Consider the following 27,266-nt stretch of genomic DNA (forward strand, 5'->3'; position numbering starts at 1 on the left):
CCCTTGTTCATCTCTGTGTTTTCTTCCCAAGGTGAGTCCAGCCCTCAGTGCCTTGGTAGGACCCTCTCCCCCTCGTTCCTTGGCCTACCTTGCCTTCCTCCAGGGACTGGGGTCTAATGGGGCCTTTCACAGCCACCAAAGCAGGCTCTTTCCCCTGGAAAAAGCAAAATTTTTGTTTTGCACAACAAACTGCAATGCAGTTAGAGTGCCATAACCATTTTCCAAAGCATTCTTGCCTCCCTCATTTGCTGAGCTACAAGGATCTCACAATCTCGTGCATTTTAACTTCTACTGTAGGCACAATCCACAGGTTTGCCATAAAAGTTACCTTTCAGGGCTAAGTGGCTTTCTACGAAGGTTTTCACTGCCTTCTGATACTCGTCTTCAGTCATGTGGAGCTGGGCCACCTCCGTGTTTGAGGAGCACTCCTCTGTAGCTGTCCCCTTCTCTCGGGCGGGCCAATGTGCAGCAGACACCCTGAAACCTGCTTTATCCAGGTTCCTTGCAAACATCCTCCCAATGGAACTGTTGGACACCAGAACCACAACCGCTTTCCCTTTCACATCAATGTGCCTCTCCACGGTGCCGAAGGAGAAGATGATAACGAAGCAGGTCAGGAAGGCGATGGAAATGCAGGCCATGGCGTACAAGAGGCAGGAAAGGGTCATGGCGAGCACTAAGTCTACGGCCAGCAGGAAGAAATGCTGCAGGAGGAAAATCATTGCGCGGAGGACGAGCTGCAGCCTCCTCCTGCTGCCTCCTCGCTCTCGAGCCGGCTGAGAAATGTGCCGGGAGTCACCCCGTGCATCCCCGCTGTTATAAAGCCAGGCAGCCTTGCGAAATGTGCGGAGGCAAGTCACAACCCCGTGGGGAGGATGAATCATTTGCTGGGATAGAGCAACAAGGGGGATTTTCAAACCACGCACGTTTTCAGGCGACAGCAGTGCCGTGTTTGTCTTGGCTTTGCTGTGCACTTGGAAGCTCTGCTGGGCTGAAATGCGAGGATTTGTTTTGTAAGGGCATTTCCTCATATGTCGTCTTGGGGACCAGTGATGTGTACAGGTTGTTTGGAAGCAGCCAACTTCAAGGGATTTCTCCAAGGAGTGTGTGCGTGGCGTTGGGAAGCCACGAAGTAGAAATAATCCCTGTATCTGCTTGGCACGCTGAGACTATCTTAAAGTTGCCAGTCTCCCACTGCTGTAACACAGCAGTTTCAGGGAGTCTGGGCAAGAACCCAAGTGGGCACCGAACTGGGAGCCCTGCCCCGTGCAACCAGCTCTTGCTGTGCTGTAAAACATGCCACCCTGGGAGCACTGTGCTCCTGTAGGGACTGTGCCAGCCCGAGGGGAGTTCAGTCACATCACAGGCAGGGAATGAGCTGGGTGCTGGAGAAAGCTTTTCTGATTGAGGACAGAGATTTTGGGGAGGGTCCTGCTATTTCTTAGGCGGGCAGAGCAGTGCCAAGGCGCGGAGTATAGTTATCCCTGACTTCAGCACATGAGCAGACAGAGCCTCTGCAGGATTGGGAAGAGCCTGGTAGGCTTGGGAATGAGACCAGCAAAGGTGAATGCTGCAGTGTCAGGACTTGGCATACCCCCAGCAGTGGGTCAGGAGGGAAGCTCCTGTGTAAGCTGTCAGCTCTCCTGCTGATTTCTCCCTGAGGCTGGACCCTTCTTGGTCAGGGTGGAAGTGCTGCTGATCACTGTCAGTGATCATCATCAGTGGCATCAGAGCTCTTTAAATAGCGTCATCTTTTATTATTCTTTTTAATGTGGATCACTGTAAAGGGCCCCCCTGAGAAGGTGTGTTGTGTTGCAGGTGGGTGTTGTGTTTGTTCCCTACTCTGACTGGAAAGGTACTGGGAGTGGGGGACTGCCTGTCAGCACAATCCACGTTTTACTGGTCCTTCTTGTTCATCCTCCATGTAAACCTGCAGATCCCATCTCTTGGATCAATAGCACATTGTGTGCTATCACAGCAATCGAGCTCCAGGCACTTTTGGGATGGAGTTGCAGCCAGCTGCACCCCAAAAACACCTGCACACCCCACCCGGTACGTGTACAAACACACAGAGCTTTGTTTGGAGTGGACAGAGGGATGTAGACATTCAGTTTGCCTTTAAGTGGTTCCTGAGCAGTGAGAGGCAGCAGGGCTCTGTGTGTTGGGCATCTTACCTTACTCACCAAGTGCTTTTAAAAATCCTTAAGCCTTTCATGCCAGAAAACTGGGGCAGGACATGGCAGCTTGGTAGGGTGTTACCTGCCAGGCTTTGAATTGGCAGCCTGAGCCTTGTGGTCTGGGCCAGGAAAAGTTCATGGTCCTTTTTGCTGCCAAAAAAATTAAAATTCAAAACATTGCCTCTGCCAGAGGTGAATTTGCACCCCTTGCTTGCTGCATCTGCTGTCTGAGCGTGTACAGCTTCTGTGCTCCTCTAAACTCTGGAGCCTGAAAGTCAGCCCAAAAGGCAGGAGTGGGAGAGCTGGAGACACAGACTCCGACCATCCCTCGCCGGGCCGCGGGTGTTTTCACTTTGCCTCTCGATGGGGCCCGTTCCTGAATTTCCTCACTGTGCTTCCCAGCTGCTGGAGTTGGGGGAGTGCATTTCTGCGCTGGGTGCAGGAAATGTCGAGGTTTCACCTCAGCTGTGGGCTCATTTTTCGGAAAAAAAAAAAAAAAAAAAAAAAGAGGAAGAATTTTAAAAAATCTCTTTTTCTAGTCACCATTTATAACGAATTAGTGGCTCCACCTCTCGGCCGCCCGCGGGGCCGCAGCAGCGGGGGCTGGCAGAGCTCCTCGGTCTTTCGCGGGGAGCCGCAGCACTGGGTGATCCCCCCCGCCCATTTGAGGGTACTCTCAGCCCTAGATGAATTCCCCCCATCATTCTGGGGGATCCGCAGCCCCGTGACCCCGCTGGAGCCCAGCAGCGGCTGCTGGCTGGCTGCTTCCCCCACCACAGCTCTTCGTATGGGGGATCTTTTCAGCTAACCCTTCTGACCTTCCCCAGAAACCCTCTGTTTTTAAGAGGTGAACCACCAGCTACCCAGAACCATGCAAAATTTATTTTATTTGTAACTCTTTTCACCCCAAGGAATGATTTCTCTCTTCAGGGGTTCTTAGTCGACAAATAAATATTAAAATGAGAGGTGCTAGTGCAGTCAAGAAAACACTTCCAAAGCAGTGATCTTCATTTTTTTTTCCCTCCCCACTACTGTAATATCTGGGAACAGTCAAGACCTGAGGCTTGCCCTGGGTTTTATCTCACCATATTCATAAGCATAAAGATATTTTGCCAGTAGGTGACCTGTGGGGGAGCAGTGACATGTCCACTGGGTCCACTGCTGGCTGTCACCCAGTTGGGGTTTTGCACCACAATTACCAAGCTGACTCCTCCAAGGGTATCCCCTGAATCCTTTCCTAACTGGCATTAACTCTTGGGCTGCTGCATCATTTTACTCAGTAGATTGTTCTTCAAGCCTGTTGAAGAAATTACTGATTAACACTCTGCTTCTGCACAGGGTTTGCTGTTTGTCATGTTAAGCAGCAGGATTAACTGAATATATCTGCCTTGTGAGCTGGGTTATTGAGTCATTCCCTGGGGTTTGCTGTGCCTCTCAAAAGTGTCTGGTTGTTTTCAGCAGCGTGATTTGGGATTTTCACTGAAGGGTGTGTGTTGGACATCTCATGGCAGGTTGGAGTCCACCTGGTCACAGCTCCCTCCACAAATTGGTGGCTTAGAAGGGGCAGAAAGTCAACCAAAGGGTGTGTCTTTGGGTCAGGTGAATTCAGGCAACGTCTCTGTTGGAGGTTCAGTGCCTGTCAATGGCAGCTTGATTTGACCACGTGGTTCAAAGTGCCTCCGACAGGGAGCTCTATATTTTTTAAAATCTCGTGAGTTAAGCTCTGTATAATTAGAGATTTATCTTAAACCTCCTTCAAGCAGATCCTAAAGCTCTGATTATTTCCTGATCAATACCACCGTGGTGTTCCTAATACTACTGAATGAGCAATAAAAAAATGATATTTTTCCTAGAAACTGCATCCTTGAAGTCAGATCTCCAGGAAAGTTTTACAGAGGTACCACGGGGCTTTGAGGCACTTGGTGAGGTTTCAGGCCAGTGCAGTTGTCGTTTGACCTTCCTTTTGCTGCCTGCATTATTGAGGGCAGAATGATGCATCTCCAGGCAAGGGAAGATGGAGCTGGAAGGCACAAGCTGAGGGGTCAATCCCCCTCCTGATTCAGGATGTTGCTTCTGGGTTTACAGGTTTACTCTGCTGCCAGCCGTGGGTGTTGGCCAGGCCATGCTCCCTCCTGAGCTTGGCTATGTATTTTCCCTTTTGAAAAGCAAATACCCAAGTAGAAAGTATACGTTTTAATTTTACAAAATAAATTATTTCAATAACATTAGAGTTCATGTTAGCTTTACAATGGCTTCACTACGTTCTGGGTTTATTCTGCTGTGGGAGTGGAGGCACAAATTTATTTTTTTTTTGTGCTTTGGGCTGCACTCAGGAGAGTTGTGGAGACACAAGAGCTCAAAGGGAAGTGCAGTGAGAGCCATCAGAGGCCCTTTGGTGGGGGAGCAGCTTTTTGCAGGCTCTCCAGCAGCCTGTGGGAGCTCTCACTAAACAGCTGCTTCTCTTTTCCCCCTCCTGTTTGATTGAAATCCTTGCTGCAAAGCATTATACCTGCAAGAAAGATAACCAGAAAATTCAGTCCTCACCAGATTAAAATTGAATTCAGTTCCTCACTGAATGAAAATTGCTGTTTAAAGCCACAGAGCGTTGTTTTGTTCCCAAGTGCAGGAATAGAGTTTAATTTTTGCTTTATTCCCTTTGTGTTTGCTTTTCCTTCTTTCTTCCTTTTTCAGTAGCAACATGAAAAGAGGAAAAATTAGACTTAAAAAGAGAAGGAATGGAAAGAATGAGATGGGGGAGAATAAAAGTTGCCTTTTTTTTTTTTCCCCAGTTCCTTTCTTGAAAATGTTTATTGCTAGAAAAGTCACAGTGCTGGTCTGATCCCAGCTCAGTAAGTCTGGAGAACCTGTACATTGAGTAGTGAATCTTGTCTTTCTTGGAGTGCTCTGATCTGATTTTTACTTTATCCTTCAGGCTTGCTAAAGTGAAATGAAAACAGTGACTAGCTAATGCTTTTTTAATTTTCAGTTTGGTACCAGTAGCAGTGGTTGATGGTAATAAAACAGTTCTTTCACTAATTATCTGGCAGCTTAGCCCTACCTGACTCCTCAAAAAGGTCCCAGCTGCTTATTACTGGAGGCATCCCAATGTCCTCTGATGTTTGACACCACTTTGCTATCCTGGTCATGAATCTAGAGAAGAAAATACCAGTGTCCTGGATGTTCCTTTGTGATTCAATAAAATCCTGACCTATTTATGCATCTCTCTCATTAGATGCTCTGGTTCTCTTCCCATTTTTCTTTTCTAAAGGCAAATTTCCTTTTACTTGAGGCTTCTTGCTCACTGTTAAATATTGTTCAGTCACAGCCTGCTAATTGAGTGGAGCAGGAGCAAAGAGGAGAACATGAAAAAGGCGACTAATAATGAGAGGTGCATAATGTAGGGACCGTGTGTCCACGTCACACCAAGAGAAGTTTCAGGGGTGCACAGCCCTCAGTGTCTGAAAACCAGTGTGTGAGCACATAATTACAGGACACACATATCACAGGGTCAAACTTCTATCCCACAGACAACTTTAAATTATTAATTTGTTAACTTGTAAGCACTGACCTTTTCGGTTAAAATATTCTCTTGTGTCTTCAGTGCGTATAATTTCTTAAGTTTAAAAAAAAAAAAAAAGATACGATCTGTAAAAGTTTTTGAGACCTTCACAAACATTATCAGTCGGTTTCAGACCCTTAAGTTAAAACAAAGTCCTCTGTTAATTAACTTAACTAATAGATTGCCAAAAATAGAAATCTTTTGTCTTCTCCCCAATTTTGGCAGTGAGTTTTGCGGCCACTGAGGAATTGCAGTAATGTTCTAATGGTAGATCTTGTGCATCAGTGCCTTTCCTTAAATGCTTCTCTGAACCAAATTTCAAATCCTTGGAAAGGTCAGCTGTTCCTGAAACACTGTTGCTTGAAGAAATGGTTTCTGTTGGTTCTTGGCCTTCTGAAAACCCAGCTGGACCTCTGGCCTTTCTTACTGCCTCAGCCCTGCTGTGGCTGACCATGCTTGACCAGGCAAGGTGGACTAAATAATCTCATGAGGTCCTTTCCAACCTTGGCTGTTCTGTGATTCTTTAAGGGTCATGTTGGTGGCTACCAAGTATTCCCTCCAAGTCAGTGAAAGAGCTCCTTTTTGATTACTGGGAATAATCCAGTGAAGGGCTAGTTGGGAAAATTAAATAGTGCTGGAAAATACGTTTTTCAGTGCTGTCTGTAAACCACCTGAGCTGGACCTTTGGTCAGGATCTCCCTTCGTGTGGTCAGCCCAAGTTTTACCTACAGCCCTCCTGTGCTTCATGGAGGTTCTCGGGGCTCTTTCCTGTTGAAGAACCTCGAGTCAGTGTCCAGGAATTGAGTTGGCATTAGAACCTGGAAACTCCGAAAAACAGAGACCCAGTGGAGATTTATCGAGTTTCACTGGACAGGAAAACATTAGTGATTCTCTCTAGAAAACCAGGAAACTCAGCACAGATCTTGAGAGCAGCAGAAATGCTACAGGCAGGAGTTCTTCCCCATTTTTAAGATGACCTTATGTACCTGGCACATCTGTCTTGCTTGGGAAACCTGAGCAGTCAAGCAAGTCCCTGCCATAAACATTTTCCAAGTTTTTTGTAACCCTGTCAGCAACTGCCAGTTTAGAGAGTGGAACAAAATGGGTCTTTTATTTATAAGGAAAAAAAGTACAAAATTCACCCTATGATTTGTTCGTTTGACGGGTTCTTGGATTATTCAATGGGCCTTTAGTTGGACGAAATGAAAAATAAAGCATAGAAAAAGTACATAATAATTCATCAGAACAGCTCTTCCCCATTTAGAAATGCCAGTGCTGCTTTCCCTCCCTGTGTCAGCCCAGCTGATTAAACACCAAGCTCCTAATGCGAGAGATCCCTTGTTTCTCTGCCGCTGCCACACTGAGCCTTTAACTCCTCGCATCGCTAAGTCGTGTTTTATGAGATAAAATAAATCCTTTTCCCATCCTAAATCCTATATGAGTCAGTGTTATCCCACTTCTGCAGCTGAGAAAATTAGGTCAGACAGGAGAAATGACTTGATGGAGGCCACCAGGGAACTCTGTGTCGGAGTGACAATTAGGGTGGAGGAGCCCCGGGATAATCAGTCAGGTCCCAACATTTGCTGCATCCTTCCCACGCTGAAAAAAGCCAGTGGCATCACTCTTTTTTGTCCTTTGAAACTGCTGGGTGATGACAAAAATGGGTTATGTCTTGGGTTAAACACGCCTCTGAATACATTTCTTAGAACTGCCAAATAGTCCAACTCCCAAATTCCTTTCCTGTTCAGCATTAATATTAATGCAGATTTTCTGACTGAAACACGTGGGCTTTTCTTGAGTGTACAGATACCAAACTGACTTAAGCCAGAGAAGAAACTGTATTTGGGAAACCCTGAAAGTCCTCTTTAATCAGAAGCTTATTAAATGAAGAGCAAAAACATGAACCGCTGATTTTCAAAATGGACACGCTCTGGTTTTCGGCTTCCCGTTTTCTTCCCCAGCACGATGACAGACGTGCCTTCTGCACCCACCACAGTCAGACTTTTCTTGAAGGTCAGGGGCTGAGGATTTAAAAATGAAATCTGACTGCAATTAAATTGCTTCTGCCTGTCAACACATTCTCTAGTTATATTACCAGTACAGATCAGAAGTATTTAGTGATCTCTGTTAGAGATTTGTCTGCGCAGAAAAACAAAGGAAGCGCCCTGCAGGGAGCTGAGCAGGTAAAATAAACACTCTGCTTTGGATAAGCTGTTGTGGAGGATTCTCCCATACAAAATACCTTTTCAATAACACCAACCACATGTGTTAGGTGTCCTTTTCACCTGCAGTGGTCCAATGTTTTACCTCAAGTACCTTCATTTCTGGCCTCTCCTCCCAAAGCGTTCCGGGCAAGCACCAAAGGGGCAGCACCAGGTCAGGGTTTGGTGAAGATGGTGTTTGTGGGGGTTTGGTTGTAGTTTAAATCCTCTTTCTTAGCATCCCAACCAACCTGGTGGCCCTCCACTGGCATCACTCCAGCCTGTCAACATCCTTCTCCTCCAGAAGGCATCGGAGCCCTGTGTGTTTTCCATATACACTTGCCTGGACTTAATGATTTCACTTGGAAAATCCTAATTGCTGCTGTATGGATGAATTGTGATCTTTCAGCAGTGTTTTCCCAAGCGCTGGTTTTTCTGGCCCAGCTCCCAGTCAGGCTTTGGTGCCTCCAGAGGGATTCAGCCAAAGCTGCCTTCCTGGATCTGCGAGATACAGCTCGTAGGCTCAGATAAGTTACAAATGCTGATGTATTTTCATTTTGTTTTTATACTTGCTGTCTGAAAACATATCGCTCCACTGCCTCCTCCTTACAGGGAGCACAAATCCCACTCCTGAAAGCTTGGAGTGCATCTCCTGAGCTGCTGCAAAGCCAGGCTTTCAGGAGCTGTTGTCAGAAATAGGGCCTCTTTATCTGCCTTCCCCTGTCGCTGGTATCCATCTGAGGGAAGGGTGAAGTGTAAAGCAGAACACGAGGAGAGGCTTTTAATCACAGTGACACCCCCATCCTTCACTGCTTGGTGGGTTTGTTCCCAACCAAAGCACTGCTGAACAGTCTCTGGCTGTACTTCACATTTTTATGAGGATGCAGCTCCCATCAGCCTTTTACATTCTCCATTCCTCCTCCTGAAGTGTGTCTGGAGTTCACATTACTGTCTGGGAAGGTGCAGCGCCACTCCAGCAGGAGAGACAGGCACAGAAGGCTCCTTCCATCTGGGTTTCAAGGCTCAGCATCACTCTGAGCTGCAGTGCATCAGGTTTGGACTTCCCTACCTTATGCCCAAGGGAGTCTGACCTGGGCATTTCCCAGAATGTCTGTCATTACACTGCACCCAAAATGAGTAGCTTGACTCCTCTCTGTTACGTGACTTTCCTTCAAAGCAAACCTTCCCTGCCTGTTCAGGCAGTTCGTGATGTTGTGCCACAACATTCTGCTGATAACTGCAACCACAGAAGCTGCCTCTGTGCTTCGTGATTCAGACCTTAGCTGCTGCCAGTGGCTGTGGTGCAGTGTATGTGGGCATTTTCTGTGCCTTTGGAATATAACACAGGTTCTGCTTTTAGCATAAAAGTGTGCCATTCACAGGAGAACGATAATAAAATAGTTCCTCGTGTCCTTTTCCTTCCCACATTACTGGAGCTAACCCAGCTCTGCCCTTAGATAGGAGAGCTTGGGCAGTAGTGTCTCAGCTGCCTTGAAGCTCAAATTGGAGGGCATGTTGTGGAACATCACATCAGACTGCAGACAGGATGTATCCCTCTGGTTCTGGATCCCTTCAGCACTGCATATTCAAGCTGGGTCAGTTATAATACAGCTTGAAGCAGAAAGATGAAAGAGCTGCAATTAACATCATCAAGCCCACATTTTCTTATGAACAGCAAATGCAAATGTTAATGTAGACAAGCAAAGACCTCTCCCAACCTCTGTATGTGCTGAAAATTTAGCAAGCACATCAATAATTCGTTCGTGGAGATACTCGTGAATATTTTTGTGTTTTAGCCTTGTCATCAGCAACTTCTCGGGATAATTATGTTGTGTGAAATGATTACTACAGAATGAAAGAGCAAGCTCCAGGGTAGTTTGTCTCCATGGCTGTTCATTTCTCAGTGATATGAATGATGGTTTTAATCAACAGGTCTGTGCGACGGAATAAATTCCACTGTCTCACCATTGCTTTGGGGTGCAGGCTGTTCTCACCAATAACTATTTCTTTTGTAACCAGAAATAGCTTCTGCTGCATCCCAGCAAAGAAAGGGACACGTATGCTACACATGAGTATATTGTGCTTTATGGCTGTTGTTTCTAAAGCTACCCAAACAATGTGGATGCCCGGATCCCCTCAGTGTTAATGAGCACAGAACAACCAAGCCCTTGGTTGCCCTGATTGGAAAATCTATGTACACAGTGTCTAATTCAAAGGATGTAGAACTCGGTGGGTAGGCTCCTGTTGATATCAAAAGATATTAGACCTGGCCCACATCAAGGATTTCAGAGAAAGCACCAGCCACTTCCCACCCCAGCAAAGGGGTTTTGAGGTAATCCAGCTGACTTGGTGCTATGGGAACGTCAGAGGGGACTGATACAGCTGGGCTGGGAGCAAGCAGCCTCTAGTGCAGAGGGTCCAAAGTGCTGCAGCCCTTCAGCCTGCAATGGGATGCTCAAATTTCAGTGATTTCAGGAGGACTGTTGGGGGTTTGGTACCACAGGCTGCAGAAGCTGTGTCAGGGCAGGGATGGGCAGCAGGGCATTGAGAGAGCCAGGAAAACCTGAGTCCTTCCTTCAGCTGCCTATTTACCCAGCTGGCAGCAAGGCTCTGCTTTAGCAAGGTGGTATTGCCCAGACCAGGCTGTGTCCATGCAAGGTGAGCTTTTCCTTGAGCCAACATATCTCAGTCCTCCTTGGCCTCAGTCAACATGTGACAGGAAAACTGAATTTAGGTGCTGTCCCCAGTTGACTCTTGGTTGCTCTCCTGGACATGCACCTCGAAGTCCTTGTTTTAATCAGTACTGAGCTGTTAACTTGTGCCTTTCCTATTTACCTCAGCTGGTGTTGAGCTGAGCCCCAGTGACAGCAGATAATTAGTCACCCACAGAGGAGCCATTACACGAGTGGACTCTTGTTAAGGCCACTCTTACTGCTGTGTAAGTGTGAGCAGAGCCATGGAAGTGACCAGGCTCTCTTGGCTCTTCTGCACTCCTCATGTTCCCTAAAGATTGCTTAGGTATGATCCAAAATTTCTTGATAATATGTATGCCTGAAAACCAGGCAAAATCTCTGCATTCTCCAGCCCCTTGCCCAGGGTGTAGCCAGAGGGCACGTTCCACTGGGTAAGAATCTGTTCCTTTCTGAACACAGCTCTCCAGCAGCCTCAGTGAGCTTTGCAAAATGACCTGGATGCAAGAGGCTGTTTCACCCATGCATTTGTAAGCAATTGGACTGATGAGGGAGCATGGATGTGTGTGGGGAGGGGTGTTACTCAGTCGTGGGTGAAATTAAACCAAGATTCTTTGGCTGAGTTTGCCATTCATCTAATGAAAAACCTGGTTTTCATTTGCTAACCTTCCAAATGTGTCCGTCTGTAATTAATGTGGTCTCTCCACCAAATATTGGAGTACCTCACATACATATAAGCAATTTGAGCTGAGTATGTATGTGTTCATGTTGGCTTTTCAGGGCCTAATGTTGTAACTGTAGGATTTACTTGGGTTGCGTGGTCTGTTTTTACTTTGTTTTCCTGGCAACTTGAGTCAAAAAACTCTTGGGTAGAAACAAATGCAATTACACGTGCAAAGAAGTGGACTTTAGCTGAATGAAAGAATATTAAGTGTGTTGGATACATAAAAACAGGTTTATCAGAACACATTTTGTATTCAGTGCTGTATTATCAAGTGAAGGTAATGTTACCTGAAGCCTGTAAATTGAACTGGTTTATGGTCTCCATGTTCTTCCTGTTTTATACCAGCAGCTCTCTGCCTTGTCTCTCATTTAATTTATTGGAAATAAGTGTTTCATTTTTCCAACTCTAGATTAACTTGTTCATTCAAAGCTAAACAAGCAAAGTAAGAAGATACTGTGTCTGCTGCAAGTTCCTTGTACTTCAGCAAGGCTTATCAGATGCCCCTTTATTTTTTCCTCCTTGATGCAGGATTCTTAAAGGCTGGTTTTATAAAGGCAGGAATCAGATAAATTCAGTAAAGGTTAACCATTCACAGTGGCACTGTAGTTAATAGCCTTGGAATGGAGACCAAGGAAATGGATGTTGACTTTCGGGGCTGCTTCGAGTGTTCTTGTCTTCCTGAAAGCTTCTTTCCTTCTTGCTTGTGGCATCTTAAGGGCTTTTCAAAGGATGAATAAAAATTCTCTAGGAAGGTAAAGCTGAGGAGCCACATGGAAAAAAGAACTGGTCTAAAACTGAAGACTGTTCACCTGGGAAACTAGAGGGGGAAAAATGTACTTTAGCATGCAGTGCATGCCTCATTGGATTTCACTAAATTGCCATTGCATTAGCACTGAATCACAGGAAAAACACAGCGTTTCAGAAAGCAGGTAAAACCAGAACGACTTTAAATGATTTCTGGGATATTAAACTCACAGAGACTAAGATGTATTGTGCCAGCCTAATTATTTTGAAACACTGCAGGTAAATCAATGGACATACACTTAATTTTTAATTGTAGGGACCATCTATTACTTCCACCGTGTGGGCCAAGTCCTGCTCTCATTTGCACTTAATGAAATCTTACTACAGGCAGTAATTCTGTGTGAAATGGGCAGCATTTCAGCACTCCTTTGATGGTACATGTTGTGACAGAAAAACAGCCAAGAGCAGAACACGTGGCTCTTGCTTTCCCACTATCGGTGTGGAAGCGGCATTGCAAGGATCTCCACAAGGAACAGCACATGACAGCAGCCTGCCCACTAAAGAAAAGCACATGTTAATTTTGAGTGGTTTTCCAAAAGAAAAGGACCTTATGGGTCTATATTGGGTCGGGTGAGCTTCTGCCACCCAAAATCAATGCAGCATCTGTGAGAAGTGATGACTTCTCTAATTCATTCAGCATTTGTCACCTTGGCTCTTACCTGCCGACTGCTGGGTTTAGGCAGTGCTGGGGATGTGCATTCCTGCTACAGCTGAAAGCCTGTGGCCAGGAAAAATTGACTGTCATTGCCAAGAAAACTGGATGAGAGAAGTAGATTGCTCTTGCTTTGTGTTCTCCATGGAGCTAATTTACAGCTAGACATGGTAGACTTTTAAATTGTGACTGATTCCATTTAATGTTTGGTATTGCCAGGGGTGTTTGTGTGTTTTCCAGGCAGAACATTGCTGTAGCATTGTTCCCAGCTTATTTCTGGGTCCTTCTTGGGCTTCCTCATTAAAAGAACCCAGATTTTGAGCTCCCACAGGCAAGGACTGCTTTCCGTGCATTCTCTATATGATTGTTTTCTTCAAGGACACCTACATGCCACTGTAAATCAGCAAAACTGTGCCCTTGTCACAGTGCTCTGGGGAGACAAGTCCTCCAAGCGCTGAGGTGCCAATAAATAACACCACCAGCATCCTTAGAAGAGTCACTTCAGGGGTCTCTTCAGCACTGCCTGGGGGCAGCAGGTGGCCTTTGTGGTGGGATCCACAGTGCTCAAACTCTGTAATGCTTTTCACGCTCCCACCTCGTGACTATTGAGGTCCAGGTTGCTCTGATGAGTGCCTTGGCATGTGGCAGAGGGGAGAAGCACGTGCTGTGGAAGGTGATAGTCATGTTTGCTTGCTTATTGTCATCACAACAGGGGTAAAAAATGTCCTAGCAAACACCCTGTCAGTTGAAATTTTGAGCTCTCTGAAAGTTTGCCTTTGTAAAATTGTGCCTTGGAAGCCTGCAACCCCTTCGGGGCTCCAGAGCTTTCTGTGCAAGCCAAATAACCAAAGTGGCCCTGCCTCGGTTCTCCACTGTTGATGAAAGAGAAAATGTGTTAATTTTATGGTGCTGCTGAGACGTCCCAGCACAGAGTTTACCCTGTGCCAGAGCGTGAGTGATGCAGCATCACTGTGCCTGGGCAGTGTGGGCTAGGTGAAAGTGTAATTCAGAGAAAAACATCATCAGTCCAAGTAACTCTTTAAAGTCACCCAGGATTATCCCAAGGTCCTACTTCCATCATCCTCCTTTTGCTGCGCACTGATGTCAGAGCCAGCAAAACTTCACCCGTCCCCACCTTCCCTTTGGATCTGTGGTACGATGGAGGTGTCCTGCCCTAGAGATGCTCCTTGGGGAACGTGCCTCTCCTGTTGCTTCCATCCATCTCCCACTGCAGGCTGCCGGCATACCTGCCCTCAGCAGGGCTAAATCCCTCGGGACGAGCCAGTCGCGCATCGCCTCTCGGCAGCGGCACCCTTGGAAGAGGGGGATCTCTCGTTGCCATGACAATGAGCCTGTCGGGATGAATATTTCTTTCTGCGAGCAGCAATTCAAAGCTTAAAGCGATGCTGCAGCCTCCCAAAGCTTATTAGTGCCACGCGTAAACAGAGCTGGGCAAAGCCTTGGGAAAAGAAAGGGGCGGGGTGGGGGGAAAGCTGGCTGGTGTTGTGGTCCCTTCCCCTCTCGAGCTTCGAGCAGTGGGGAGAGCGGCTGCTTTCTGCCTCTTTGTTCCCTGCCCTGGCACAAATCAAATCAAGCCTCCCTTCCCCCAGCAAAGCTCGTGCTAAGCTGGAGGACGCTAGAGCGAAAACGGATTAAAAAGAAAAATCATCCTTTCTGCAGCAGATGAAGAGGGTATCAATCAGCGAGATGGAGGGGGCTCTGCCCCAGGGCTGGGCTCGCAGCTGCTAACGAGGCCTTAAATCAAGGTGCTCGGGGGGCCTGGGCTGTCCGCCGACCCCTCCTCTGCCTTCTGCACCTGTAACACCCCCGGGCCGAGAAGGGCAGCGGCCAAGCCCGCTGCGGGTGTGAGTGCCCAGGAGCGCAGGACGAGCCGGAGCTGCCGCTCGCCACGCTGGAGGGAGCTCCTGAGACGGCAAAAGTGCTGCGTCGTGGTCCATCTCTGACAAATCAGACCTCGAACCGATGGAAACGGCTTATATTTCAGGATGCTTTTAATAGCTGATGTTGGCAGATGGGTTGTTTCTTTTCAGATCTATGAAGAGTTAGGTTTTTTTTCTCCCCGTGTAAATTAGTCGTATGTGGGTTGTAAACAGTCTAAATAGGTCTTGAATATTTTTTTTAAGCTTTTACATACAAAATTCGACTTTCTTGGAGCCATGTGACTCTGGGAGCTGGGGGAGTGAATTCTCAGTTCGAGGGCGACACTGTCGATTATCCTTTCCACCATCAGCTGTCCCACAAACCAGGGCTGGCACAGGCAGAGTGCAGGGGAGGGGGGCTTTCAGCCAGCCCTGTCAACTAAAAAATAGAGTGAAAAGTTGGGAAGAGTGAGCAAAGCCCTGTGGACGAGCCAGCGTGGGAGCTGGGACGTGCTCCTTGCTGTGGGTTGTGCTCAGTGTGGCTGGTGCCGGTGCCCACAGGTCACCTGGCAAGAGCACCCACAGAAAGAAGGGGGTTCTTGCAAGCAGGGGCAGAGAACCAGCTGGGCACTGGAGGGCTGGGGGAAAGATTACAAATAAAACAAACAAGGTTGCTTTGTGCAGGCCTTGGCAGCCTTGAAACGTGGGCTAAAACTGGTGAAAGCCACCGAGAGGTGAACGCTGAGTAAGGACAAGTGAGACTGTATCTTCCTTGTGCTAGTTAAAGATTAGCTGTGTTTTGGCACTTTTCCTCGGTTCTTGGTTCTATTTGCTTCAACCACTGGGTGCTGAGCAATGGTGATAAACCCAAAATGCTGCAGCCTTTGTGGAGGGAATGTCCCCAGAGCACCCAGGGCAGTGAGGCTGAGAAGGGCTTACAGTGCTCCTACCCACAGTGGGAGACCCAAAATAACCCCATGACAGCACTGAGTGGAGGATGAAAGGGATTTTGGCTATAAGGTGTGATCTGTTACCAGAGTCTGATGTGGTGCTGAAGGACTCTCAAGCACAGACAGCTGGATGTGGTATTCCTAAAAGGCCTTGAAATACAGAGTCAGGACCCTGCTCCCCACAAAATGCTGGTTTTTTTCCCTGGTGTTTTGCCAGCAGGAATGGATTAAGGGAGGATTCCCTCATTTGGGAAGGGGGGGACTCCTTAATCCCTAAAGCCTGGATTTAAAGATCCTGGAGAGAGTAATCACAGACAGTGGATTAGCATCTGCTGGGGAGCCTGGCAGGAGAGGGCAGCATGGCACTGCCAACCCCAGGGTTGGTCCTCACCCTCGTCTGCAGCTCCTTTTCCCAAACCTGTGTCTCAGATATACTTTTTCACCTGAAAACACAAAACTCACAGAAAGGAAGACGTTAAAAAGAGCATTTCCTCAAGTCGTGGATGGTTTTCCTGCAAGTGAGAAATGTGTAAAACATGGCTGGGGCAGGTGACAAATGATGGCAGGGGGTGTGGTGTTGTGTGTTTAGTTTTTTTATAACCACCTTTAAAATTGCTCTGCAAAGGCTTCTGCCATGACAAACTGAGTCATCCTTTAGCTAGAAGAAGAAAAGGAGGAGATGCTTGCCAGTCAACAGAAACCAGCTGGTGTAGGGCCAGCCCCCTGCTGCCTGGAGGTGTGTTGGCCTCCAGCCATGCAAGAAAACCCATAGTTGGTGCCTTGTTTGTGTGGGAAGCCCGGAAAACAGAGTTTGTGGCAGTGTGGCCCTCATTTGTTACTTACTGTGGCTCATGCACTGCTTTTCTCTGAGAATGCCAAACTCAGTCTTTTCAGAAAGGTCTGACTACTACTTTCTCCTTCAAAACACAACCTTAAAACGTGCAATTTCTATACAGATATAGCACAAGTGGAGCATTTAGCCTGGCTAAGGCATATTCCCCCTGGGAGATCTTGCAGGAGAAATGGACCATATTGGCTTTTCCAACTGGCCTTAGGTATTGCTGCAGCAGCACATGAACTCAGCCGAGTGTGTGTTTATCTGGCAGGAGGCAGTTGCCTCAAACAGAGTGAGGATCAGCTCCCCAAGAGGTTCACCACTTCAAATTTAAAACTGCATTATTTATTCAGACAGGATTTTCTGGCAGCAAACCTTGCATCCTTTTCTGCATGCTCTGTAGTCAGGAGGAAGGATGGTGCTATGCTTGATGGTCCCCAGAGCATGCCCTGTGCTCCTGGCAGAGGTGGAGAGGTCAGCAGAGATGGGCGAGTGCCAGTCGACCCACCTCGGGCTGGGGAGCTGGAGCTTCAGGCCCTGCTGGGTGTTGCCTTCTTGGTTGCATTCTTTAAAAGTTCCGTTTGGGAATTTTGGATCACCTCTCTGCACGCTGCCCTGTGACAGGGCTGGTGCTGCTCCACCCAAGCCTTGCAAGTGTGGCTCATCAGCCACCTCAGCTTTCAAGTCATATATGATCATCTCCTACTGTCAAATCGTTCCCCTTTGTACAGACCTTCGCTTTCAGAGGATTTTCAGACCCTCTGGATCCTCCTCTTGCAGGTCTTTGCCATCCCCATGAAGCTTTCCTGGCTGTGGATGGTTCCATTTAAAGCCCTCTCCTAATTGTGTATGAATCCATCCTCTGTATGAGACACCACTGGTGAAGTACATACAAACAGTGCAGTGGAAAGGGAAGCTCTGTAATGTCACAGCTACCAAGAGCCTGATCCCCTTCTGCATAAGTCACCAAAACAGACTCAGAAGAGTAGGGAGCAGTCCTGGTTTTCTAACAGTTTCCAGCATGACTTTGCACTGGTAAACTGTTTCAGCCCAGATTTTCTTTAAGGCATTCATTGCCAGATTTCAAGAGGAATCAAATAAATACCTCTAAAGATCTGATCCTTGCACCTCCCTTTGCCATTCCTTGCTGAATTGAGGGTCAGTGCTTTCTCCTCCCCTGCCACCTCACCTGCTCAGCCACACTGATGCAGAGGGTAATTTCTGTTCTCATGCCATCAGCGCCCAGTCTTGGGGGACTCTACTCTGCCAAAACAGTGTGGGTGTGTGTACCCCTGGAGCACAGCAGAGGAACACCCCAGGGATTGTCTGGCAGAGGATGCTCCATGAGCAGGAGACCCACTCCCATACTTGGATGCTGCTGGGCCGAGGTGCCACGTGCTCTGAGCTGACAGACCTTCACAACTGTGGGGTTGTCAGCCCTTTCCCCCCCCCTCCTGGGCTGTGTCTAACTGAATTTGGATAGTGGCTTTCTTTGCTAGAGACTGTGCCACTGCTCTGGGATACCTGCTCCGGGATACCTGCTCCTACAATTTATCCTTTCAATTTATGTTGCCAAGGAGCCGTGTTAACCCTCACCTCTTAAAGGGTGAAAACCCTTTCTGTTGTTGAAAATTGAGTGCATGCAAGTCTCTGAGGAGCAGCACTGGTTCGTACCACACACTAAATAGGAGCAGCGGTCTCAGTCTGGATTGTAAATCAGGTCACTGACAGTAGTGAGGCGAGAACAGCAAACAACCTGGTGCTGTTGTCCATCTGTGCTCAGAGGAGACCCGGAACGGTACCAGCAGAAGGGCTGCAGGGAGAGAACAAGGTGTCTTGGCAAACCTATGCATGTGTCTGTGACAGTCAAAAGAAATCCTGCTTTTAGCAGGTTGTTTTCCATCTCTTGCATGTCGCCATCAGCACAATTGCAGCATCCAGGGTGCTTGGAGGAGATAACGCCCAAGAGTAACAGTTAATGGGGAAGGGTGGAAAAGAGAAGAGGAACAACTTTCTCTTGCTGCCATGTGCTTTCAATCCCTTCAGCTCTCTTGCTATAGCCATAGTGAGGAAGTGGTTTTTCCACTGGTAATTTTAGTGCTGCTTTAAAAGAGCTAGACTAGCAAAGCCAAGGAAGTAAACCCCTGCCCACCTCTGGGATGCTTTCCTGCTCCTGCCTGCCCTCACCAACTCACCAACACAACCTGCTGACTTCAGGCACCTTCCTGGTTTTTCCATCTTGATTGAATTACTGTCTTTTCCCAGACAGTGGGCAGTCCTTTTCTTTGGAAACAGACCACCAAGATAAACCCAAGAGTTGTTCTTCAGGTCTCAGTGGGTGCCTGGTCTGCTGGAGAGCATCCCCTGAGAAGGAGGAGATGGATCACAGCCCTGAACCTGCTGTGCTGATTTGAGCATCACCCTGCAGTGCCCCCGCCCTGGACAGCGCAGGCTGAAGCTGATTTTTAAGTCAGCACACTGGTGGGGATGGAGGGGAGGGCAGGCTGGGCAAAGCCATGATCCTGTTTGCTCTGATCACTAAAGGTCACGAGGTGGGTCCGTCTGTTGGGGGGGAACCGAACGCTGGTATCCGTGGCAAACTAATTCCAGGCTTGCACTGATTCCCCTTTCAGTTTAATTTAATCATCTTTGGTGTCTGATTCTACAAACATGGCTTTGTTCTGCTAAACCTTTGCTGCATATTAGCAGAGAGGCAGCTGGAATTTAAATTTGATTTTGACTATAGTGAGAAACCTTATATTTAGCACTTGGCAAATCTCTTGAATGCAGGAGCACATCAGTTTATAAATGCAGGTTGCTTTGATCAGTGTAATTTTGGAGGCTTAAGTATGAGAGAGAGAATGTAGGCTGGGTACTGATACTCATAAAGGAGCTATAGAAAAATATTCTACCAGGTGATTGGAATTACATTACTCTACAGTATCGACCTACCTAGCATTTGCTGCAAGGAATCATTTGTACCTGAAAAATGCTTTGGGTAACAAAATACTTTCAATACAGTTTTTTGTCACTTGCAGTATAAGGGTCACATACAGGGACACATTCTCTCAGGTCAAGGAACAGGTGACAGCAAAGAGTGACGAGAGCTGGACTAACTCAGGGGCATGACGGTGACCAAGAAATGTAGATGAGCCAAAATGGCAGTGGGATAAACTGCCTGCTTTTAACTCCTCTTCTCCATTGGACAAAACTCCTCCTGGCTCCTTTGCCATGTGGGATGCCGAACTAATAGTCACTCTCGGCATTAAAACATGTGTAGGACTTGGGGTTTTGCCATATGTTCCAACAAAAGCAAGGACTTTAATTTGCAGCTCGGGCCTGGAGCTGGAGGCGTTCCCAGAGAGCTCATGTCCCTTTGAAACCTGTCCCATTTCGAAAAGAGCCACCTCTGACCCTGCCAACTTGGCAGCAGCTCCCACAGGTACATGGACCTGACTGTGCCACTGTAAATTCTGGGATACTCCCTGGGCATCCCTGGGGGCTGGTTTTCTTTTGGAGTTGCTGTTAAAGGAAGGAGTGCTTGGTACCTGCGGGGTGGGGAGCAAAAGCTTTTAGCAGCTGGGAGGCTCATCTGTGGGCTTATTGCTTCCTAGGAAAGACTTGGATTTTTAGAAGAGGCTTCCTTTTGCACAGTAAAAGTGATCAGGGCCAGAACTTAGGAGTACATGGTTTTAAGGAGCTCAGGTTCTTCTCTGAGCAGAAAGAGATAAAAGCTAAGGCAACGGTAGTGACTCTGCTCTTCAAATTTGCATGGGCTGAACAAAAAATGGAGCTTGAATGAAAATGTTATCATCAGTGTCATGGGCATGATTAACAGAGTATTCACTGCCTCCCAAAAAGCAGCAAGGGGAAAAGGTGACCCTTCCTACTGCTTTTGCTGGCTGCTGGCTTCCAAGAAATACCCCACCACTTTGATTTATTAACATGCTGGGGAAAGGCAATTAAGTTTTACAACCAGCCAACCCTGTGGGTCCAGATCTTCAGAAGCAGAAATGAAAAGGGAGCCTCCCCTTCTCATGTGTGATATTTTCAAAGCATTGTTGTGTGATGGTGCTCTGGGATTCCAGGTCTGATGGCTGCTCATTCTCCACTCTGGGGCCGTGGCTGCCTCTACCCAAAGGGCTGGAGCAGGTGTAACTCCTCAGGGAGCTTCACCACGAGCTTCACACCAGTCTGTGCTTTCCCCAAACCCACCATCCCCAGAGGAACCAGCTTGGAAGGCTTGAGCACACAGCCCTCTTCTACACATCCCTCTTCCCCAGCCATTGCATCAAGGTTGTTGCCTGATAGCAGAGGCTGCAGCTCCTCCCAGCCTGTGCTGCCTTCTGCTCCCCAGCCCACCACATCACCGGTGGCCGAGCGAGCACTGGAAATGCTACAAAGGTTGTTTTTGCACCGTGGCTGCAGAGCAAGAGCACAGGAGATTTGATGCCTTGCAGCTTCTTGCTCCTTGGGCCCGTGGATCAGCGTGGCAGGAGCTGGTTTGTCCCCTGGTGAGGAGCTGACTGAGGGCCAGTTGGCAGTGCCTGCACGGGGAGGGCTGTGCTCGTGGCGGAGCCGGGATTGATGCACGGCGGCGCTAAAACGGATTGACAGACCTGCAGAGAGCAACTTCCATGCATCCCATATGTTGCTTGGCTTCCTCTGAGGGACTTAAAATTTTGAGGCGAAAAAAATCTTTTGCTGGAGGAGAATTAGGATATTTGTATACTTGGCTGTTTTTAAGAGCCTCTTTTTCCCCCCTCTAGCTGGACCTGATGTGGTCAAAAAGGAAGAAGGTATCTTTTAGTCACTCTGGGAGCGTGCACAGATGTATTAAATAAACATAGTTTCCTGTGGCCCTAATAGCAGACACAGGCAAGTTCCCCAAATTGTCAAGAAGTTCTGCTCTGTAAGAATCACAGACTAAGATTGTCAAAGATCTAGTGCTGCTAATCGGTGCAGTAACTGCTGGGGCACTCTGATTTACACCTGAAGGTTTCACTTGTTACCTATAGGAGAACTGCCCAGGAAGACTGGAATGTAACCCTGAGGTCAAACGAGAACTTTTCAGAGCAATGCTATTTTTACTCCTCTCTGTTTCATTTAGGCAAACATGTGCAGTGCAGACCGTGGGTCCTGATGAAGTGCCATTGTTTAATACTGAAAAAATGCACATTTGATCTCGTTCGCATTTCCTAAAATCCGTGTTATTGATTTGACAATATATTTTTCCTCAGGAAAAAAGAATCTGCAGTTATTTATTCATTCTTGCCCCTTGGAGAGCTTGCTACCATCTGCTTTTCTTGGCTTTGCATTACCTTTTTTTTTTTTTCCACTTGTTCTTTTCCCACTGTGCACCACTGAAGGACTATACCATACATTATCTCATAGCCAAATTATGCAGGGTATTGTAAACATGTTGTAAACTTTGCCAGCTGCAAAGTCAAGGGCTCTGAGAGATCTTGCTTAGCACTGGAAACGCTCTTTGAAGAAAGAAGGCAGCCTTTTGGAAGCAGATTTGCAGGGCAGCGTGACACCAAAGTGTCATACTGCTTTTGCAAAATGCTAGGGGAAGAAAAGGAGCAAATAAATGTGTTCATGGATACCTATAGATTTATCATAGAGGCCAAGAAGTCCCTGAACCAGTATCTGCTCAGCACCCACTGATAAGATACAGCAAGGCCCAGTGTGAATATGCTGGGACCTGCAGGCTCTGGGCCCCAGTGGGTGGTAAGAGGGATTGGTGCCTGATAAAGTCCCACATTGCCCTCATTTGAGGCAGGACAGGGCCATGCTCAGGGCACATCACAGGACTGAAGGCCCTGCATGTGCCAGTTATCCCTGGAGCTGGAGCAGTCATGTCCTGCAGACAGTGTCCCGGGAAGAGGCAAACTGCAGAGCATCTCTTGCTCTGCCTTGCAGGGTTGGGGCCCATTTCTGCCCTTGGAAATATGAGTTGAAGGGGAAGAATCACAGGTGTGTGAGGATAAGTCTGTGTAAATCTACACTATCCCTAGTTAGAAATCTCTGTGTATCTTTTGATCGTTGAACAATAAGGATATTGGCAGTAGCAATGACCAGGCATTATGGAAATCATGTCTCAAAAATATACAGTAACTTTAAAATGACCTTTATGAAGTTTAGTATCTGTTCTCTTTGTCTGCCTTCTGGTGACTGATCTTGGTGCAGTGAAGGTCGTGCCTTCAAGCTTTCGTACCTTGGTACACTCCCCAAAAGGGCAGAAATCTGCCTGGGAGCCACACCCCTCAAGCCCAGGAGCTGGAGTGTGGGAGGAGCACTGGGCGGCACAGAAATAGAGGTTACTGTCACCCTTGCAAGTAGAGAGAGAGAGCCAGGGGCTGTACTGATACACTCTTCAGAGAGCAATCCCAAATGCCTTGAAGTCAAGAGGACCGGGAAGTGCTGTGAATTATAGGACACAGGGAAGAGCCTGTGAGAACGTAAAATACCTGTATGGGCTGATGACACACGTGCAACCCTCAGCAAAATGCAGTTTCCTACATTTGCTGTACATTCATAATGAATGCTTTTGTGCTCAAAGTTTGACCGATAAGGAAAGCAAAGACACCTTAAGTTTGGAGGAGATTTGAGGTGTAGTTATGAGAGTAACTGCTCTGGTAGCAGAGAAGTGGCCCTTCAACAGCATTTTGGAAAGAGGCCAGGGGCTGCACAGGAGCACAGTCACACTCCACCCAGCATCCCTGAGCCATCCTCCTGGTGCAGCACCTCACAGCCCTTAAAAGGCTGCTGGCCATCAAGATGAATAGCTGGACAGGGCATTCATCTGTATTATTTAGGGAATTCAAACCTGTCTTTTTAATTATTCCAGCAATACTTCATCGTCCTCTCCGACGATGGTCAGTGGGAAGGATCACCGGTTCAGTTGTACTTACGTAATGTGGCTGTGAATATCCTATGACTTATTGCCCAATCCCTGCTCTTTTTAGAAGGTTAAGAGCTTAGGGGAGAAGAATTGCTTGGCTGTGAGATGTATTTCTTTTTGCAAAGGATGGCTGGTGTTCTCCCAGCCCTGGAAGTATTCTTGTGAAAGCTATTTCTTCTCTGAAGAGTCTTTTATTACTGTTATTGGCTTATGTTCATAGGCTTTCATTCTCATTAAGGGGCACTGATTTAAATGAGGGGATTTAATCAACAATTTTCATCATGACTTAAATCAGCTAGCAGGAAACACAAAATTGATTATTTAAATTAATCTTGTGCTCCATTTGTACTTTTTAATTATTTTCCTAAGGAACAACTGATACTTCCTCACCGGAGCCTAGTACTGTTTTTTCACTTATGATCAGAATATGCTATTACCATATTTATTTAAGAATCTGCATATTAAGTCTAAAGTTCCTTAACAATTTTCACTTTATGTGCCAAACTGATGACTGATGCCTCTACTACCTGACTAATTTTAATGTTAATTTGTGTCAGGGTGCACTGCAGAGCAGAGAAAGTAACATACATTAGTTACTGTGCTCTAATTTAAATCATATACTAATCTTAAATATGATGGACAGACAGGGTAAGGGGGAGAATGCAGTTATCAAATCTTATTCTGCATTTGAAATGGACATTTTGAACACAGGAAATAAAACCTCTTGACAGCAGGCTGGGGTGTTTCTAATCACCAAGTCCTTATAAAGACTCATATGGGGGAAACTGCAATAGCCTATTCCCTCTCTGCCTTCAATCCCTAATGGTTTTCTCAAACTGGAGGGAAGTGAAGGAAAGAACATTTTTCTGTGCATCCCAGGGAGAAATGGGTCTGTAGATAGTGAATTTAGAGTCTCAAGACCCTCCTGATCCACCTGGTTCAACAAATACTTCAGCCACTGCAGGGGCTTCACTTGATTTAAAATGTGTAGGGGTCTATTTCCATTTATTATAATATTACAGTGAAGCCTAGGCCATAGTGTTTAGTGCCACTGATTCAGTTTTTAAATTAAAACTACCAAATTTTAAACATACAATGATGATAAGTTAAAAAAATTAATAATGCTATACTCTGATTTTTCTGGGAAAAGGACATTTTGCCCTTTTAGCCACCATTCATTTGCATCAACTCTAGCTCAGGGCAGCTACGCTGAGTTGAGGGGCCATATTTCTTATTCATACCATTGTGTGTAAGAATAAGCCAAAAGCAAAATGAACCTTTTTTAAAAAGCCTTGGGCTTTGGGGTCCATCTGTGCCTATATAACATCTACTTTTCAGATTGAAGGGATTAAATAGTCAAGTTCATCCTTCAGGTAGTTCAGCTGGCTTTTGGGGAGAAACTAATGTCCAAGTTAGACACCTGGTTTCTCGTTGGCTTCAACCCCAAGGACACAGGGTCCAGGGCTCTCTGGGAATACACAGGATGGGATTTTCCAATGCCGATGGATGTGCCTACATCCCTTCAGTGTGAGTCTCGGCAGGTTCATGTTACTGAGCCACCCCTTCTCCCAGCACCCCATGGGATACAGAGGGGTTATTGCTCCCTCCCTTCCTCCCTCATTGCTCCTGCAATGGTGCCTCTCTCCCGGCGCTGCAGTTTCACAGCCACCAGCCCATTTTGCCAACTCACTGAGGCACTTTCCTCCAAATCACACTTGAGACTAAAGACAAAACAGCAAAGGCTTGATTTCTTTTTGTTCCCCTGCCAGAAGCCATATGCACCATGCCAAGATGTGACACGCAACACCTTGCATTACAGACACACATCACTCACGCTGACTCAGAGCAGGGAAACCTTCGCTGCCTCGTCCCACACGCTACTTCTGGTCTGATGCACCAGGGAAAGGCTTCAGCTTTGTGGTGAGGTTTAAACTCAAGTTGTTGTGGTGGGTTTTTTTCTGCAAGGAAAGTTTTAGCATGGCTTGGGGGTTTTTGAGGAATTTGGTTTGTTTGGGTTTTTTCTCCAGAAGCCTGAATGTCCTTCAGTGGCTGCTGATTTCAAATGATGCTTCTGGCTGCAAAACCCACTGCAAGCCAATGGAAACCAGGAGCAACAGAGCATCTTCAACAGTGGCACCCACTCAGGGTATTGCCTTAACCAGCCTGCCTCTGAATTTCACATTTAAGGGGTCAAAATTACAGTCCAGGGCTTCTGAATAGCCTTCTGCTGTATTTTGGACTGTGTTTGTTCTGTGCTCAGTCTCCTTCCCAGCAAGGAGAGTGCTCCTTCTTGTGCTGGCACTGCCCACCACTGCCATGGTCAGGTTTTGAGGCCAGAGCAGGTGCTTTGCCATCCCAGCAAACACCAACACCATGTGCTGTGAAGAACAAAGGGAGCTCATTTCATCTTGCAGCCTTAGGTAGAGCAGTGATTGAGGGGAACATAAAGAAAAGAAGGCAGAAGCAGACATTATGGGTAATGGAAGAGCACATTTCCGAGGGATTTTTGTTGTTGTTGTTGTTAATGTAGGGTTTTTCATACGTGCAGAAACGTGTTTAGACCTCAGGTGAGCAGCTGAGTGCCATGAGAGCCTTGGTATCTCCCTCTGCCCGGCCACCCCACACAGCTCCAATGCAGACCTTTATCTTCCAGCTGTTCCTGTCGTATCCTCTCTGCTCCTGCCATACAGAGTGAGTGCTAATGCAAAAGGGCATCAAAGAAACTAGAAATGATGTGTAATTCAACATCATTAAGTATGAAATCACTCCTCTCCCATGCAGGGCTGTATCAATCAAATCGACTTTGGGTCTTTTCTTCCCAGGGAGCTTCTGCTGCAGGTGCCTCTGAAAAGCCCTTTGCTGTCTGTGCTCGGTGTTTCCCGACAGGGATGGTTTATGGTCATCCATGAGCACACACCATCATCTCCTTCTGGATTTAGCACGTGGAAGGACCGATATGTACCTTTATTAAAGGCAATCTTAATCTTTCTTATGGAACATTATATAAAAACGTAGGCTTAGGGCAGCTTTCAGAGGCAGCCACAAATTGCCGGCAGTAATACAACAAAATTAGATGGGATACATGGGTTTGGCTGTTGTACTTCTCTGATTGCTTCCTTCCATCACTTGCCTTAACCAGATTTGTTCCTGAGCACGTGGCCATTGCTCGGGGAGAGCTACTGGTAATGAAACATGTCAACATGGTTGTTTTTATAAAATAGATACATATAAATTTATATATATAATGACTGAGGTCCCAGTGCAGAAGGAAGTGGGTGAGTGGATGTAGGGGCCTGTGGGTAGATGGTTGCAGAGCTGGAGTGTAGATGGACAGATGCGGATGGGAGCATGGATTGGCAGACAGGTGGATGGATGTGTTGGAGGAAAGGTTGGATGTGGATGGCTGGATATATGGGAGCACTGACTGTTGCATGCACAGGTGGGCCATATACAGGTGTATGAGTGCATGGGTGGGTGTGTGGATGTGTAGGTGCATGGGCTGGGGCAGGAATGGAGGGTGATATATGGGTGTACAAGTGCATGGGGGGGCACAAGTTGGTGCATGCCTGGGTGGAAGGAGGCACTGGTGCATTGGTGTGTGGGTGCCCAGGTGCTTTGGCTGGTGTAGGAACGGGTGGGTGAGTGTCCAGGTGCATGGATTGGTGCAGGGATTGGTCCAGGTACATAGGCTCGTGCAGGAACAGATGTGTGGGTGTGAAGCTGCCTTGGCTGGTGCAGGAAGGGGTGTTGGGTGTCCAGGTGCAGGGGTTGGTGCAGGAATGGGTGTTGGGTGTGCAGGTCCTTTGGCCAGTGCAGGAATAGATGTTGGGTGTGCAGGTCCCTTGGCCGGTGCAGGAATGGGGGTGTGGGTGTGCAGGTCCCTTGGC

The 27,266-nt window shown here is 47.1% G+C and overlaps 2 protein-coding genes across 3 annotated transcripts in view; one reads left to right on the forward strand and one right to left on the reverse strand.

Annotated features, from left to right (window-relative positions):
• Positions 1-27,266, forward strand: part of PAK5 (p21 (RAC1) activated kinase 5) — a 159,401-nt gene that overhangs the window by 45,133 nt on the left and 87,002 nt on the right. The gene's annotated exons all lie outside the window — the stretch shown is intronic.
• Positions 47-750, reverse strand: LOC103758579 (estradiol 17-beta-dehydrogenase 2). Its single transcript, XM_018077591.1, has 2 exons — positions 329-750; positions 47-154 (listed from the first exon to the last, which is right to left on the reverse strand). The coding sequence occupies exons 1-2, from the start codon at positions 720-722 to the stop codon at positions 114-116; spliced, it is 435 nt and encodes a 144-aa protein (XP_017933080.1). The 5' UTR covers positions 723-750; the 3' UTR covers positions 47-113.

The sequence above is a fragment of the Manacus vitellinus genome, unplaced genomic scaffold, assembly GCF_001715985.3.
Source record: "Manacus vitellinus isolate BGI_N305 unplaced genomic scaffold, ASM171598v3 scaffold_38_pilon, whole genome shotgun sequence".
In the NCBI taxonomy this organism is placed as follows: domain Eukaryota; kingdom Metazoa; phylum Chordata; class Aves; order Passeriformes; family Pipridae; genus Manacus; species Manacus vitellinus.

Excerpts from the sequence above, each read along its gene's own strand:
- LOC103758579 (XM_018077591.1), bottom strand. The coding sequence starts at position 722 with ATGATTTTCCTCCTGCAGCATTTCTTCCTGCTGGCCGTAGACTTAGTG. Across the intron at positions 155-328 it reads AAGCCACTTAGCCCTGAAAG|GGGAAAGAGCCTGCTTTGGT; the intron begins GTAACTTTTATG and ends TGCTTTTTCCAG.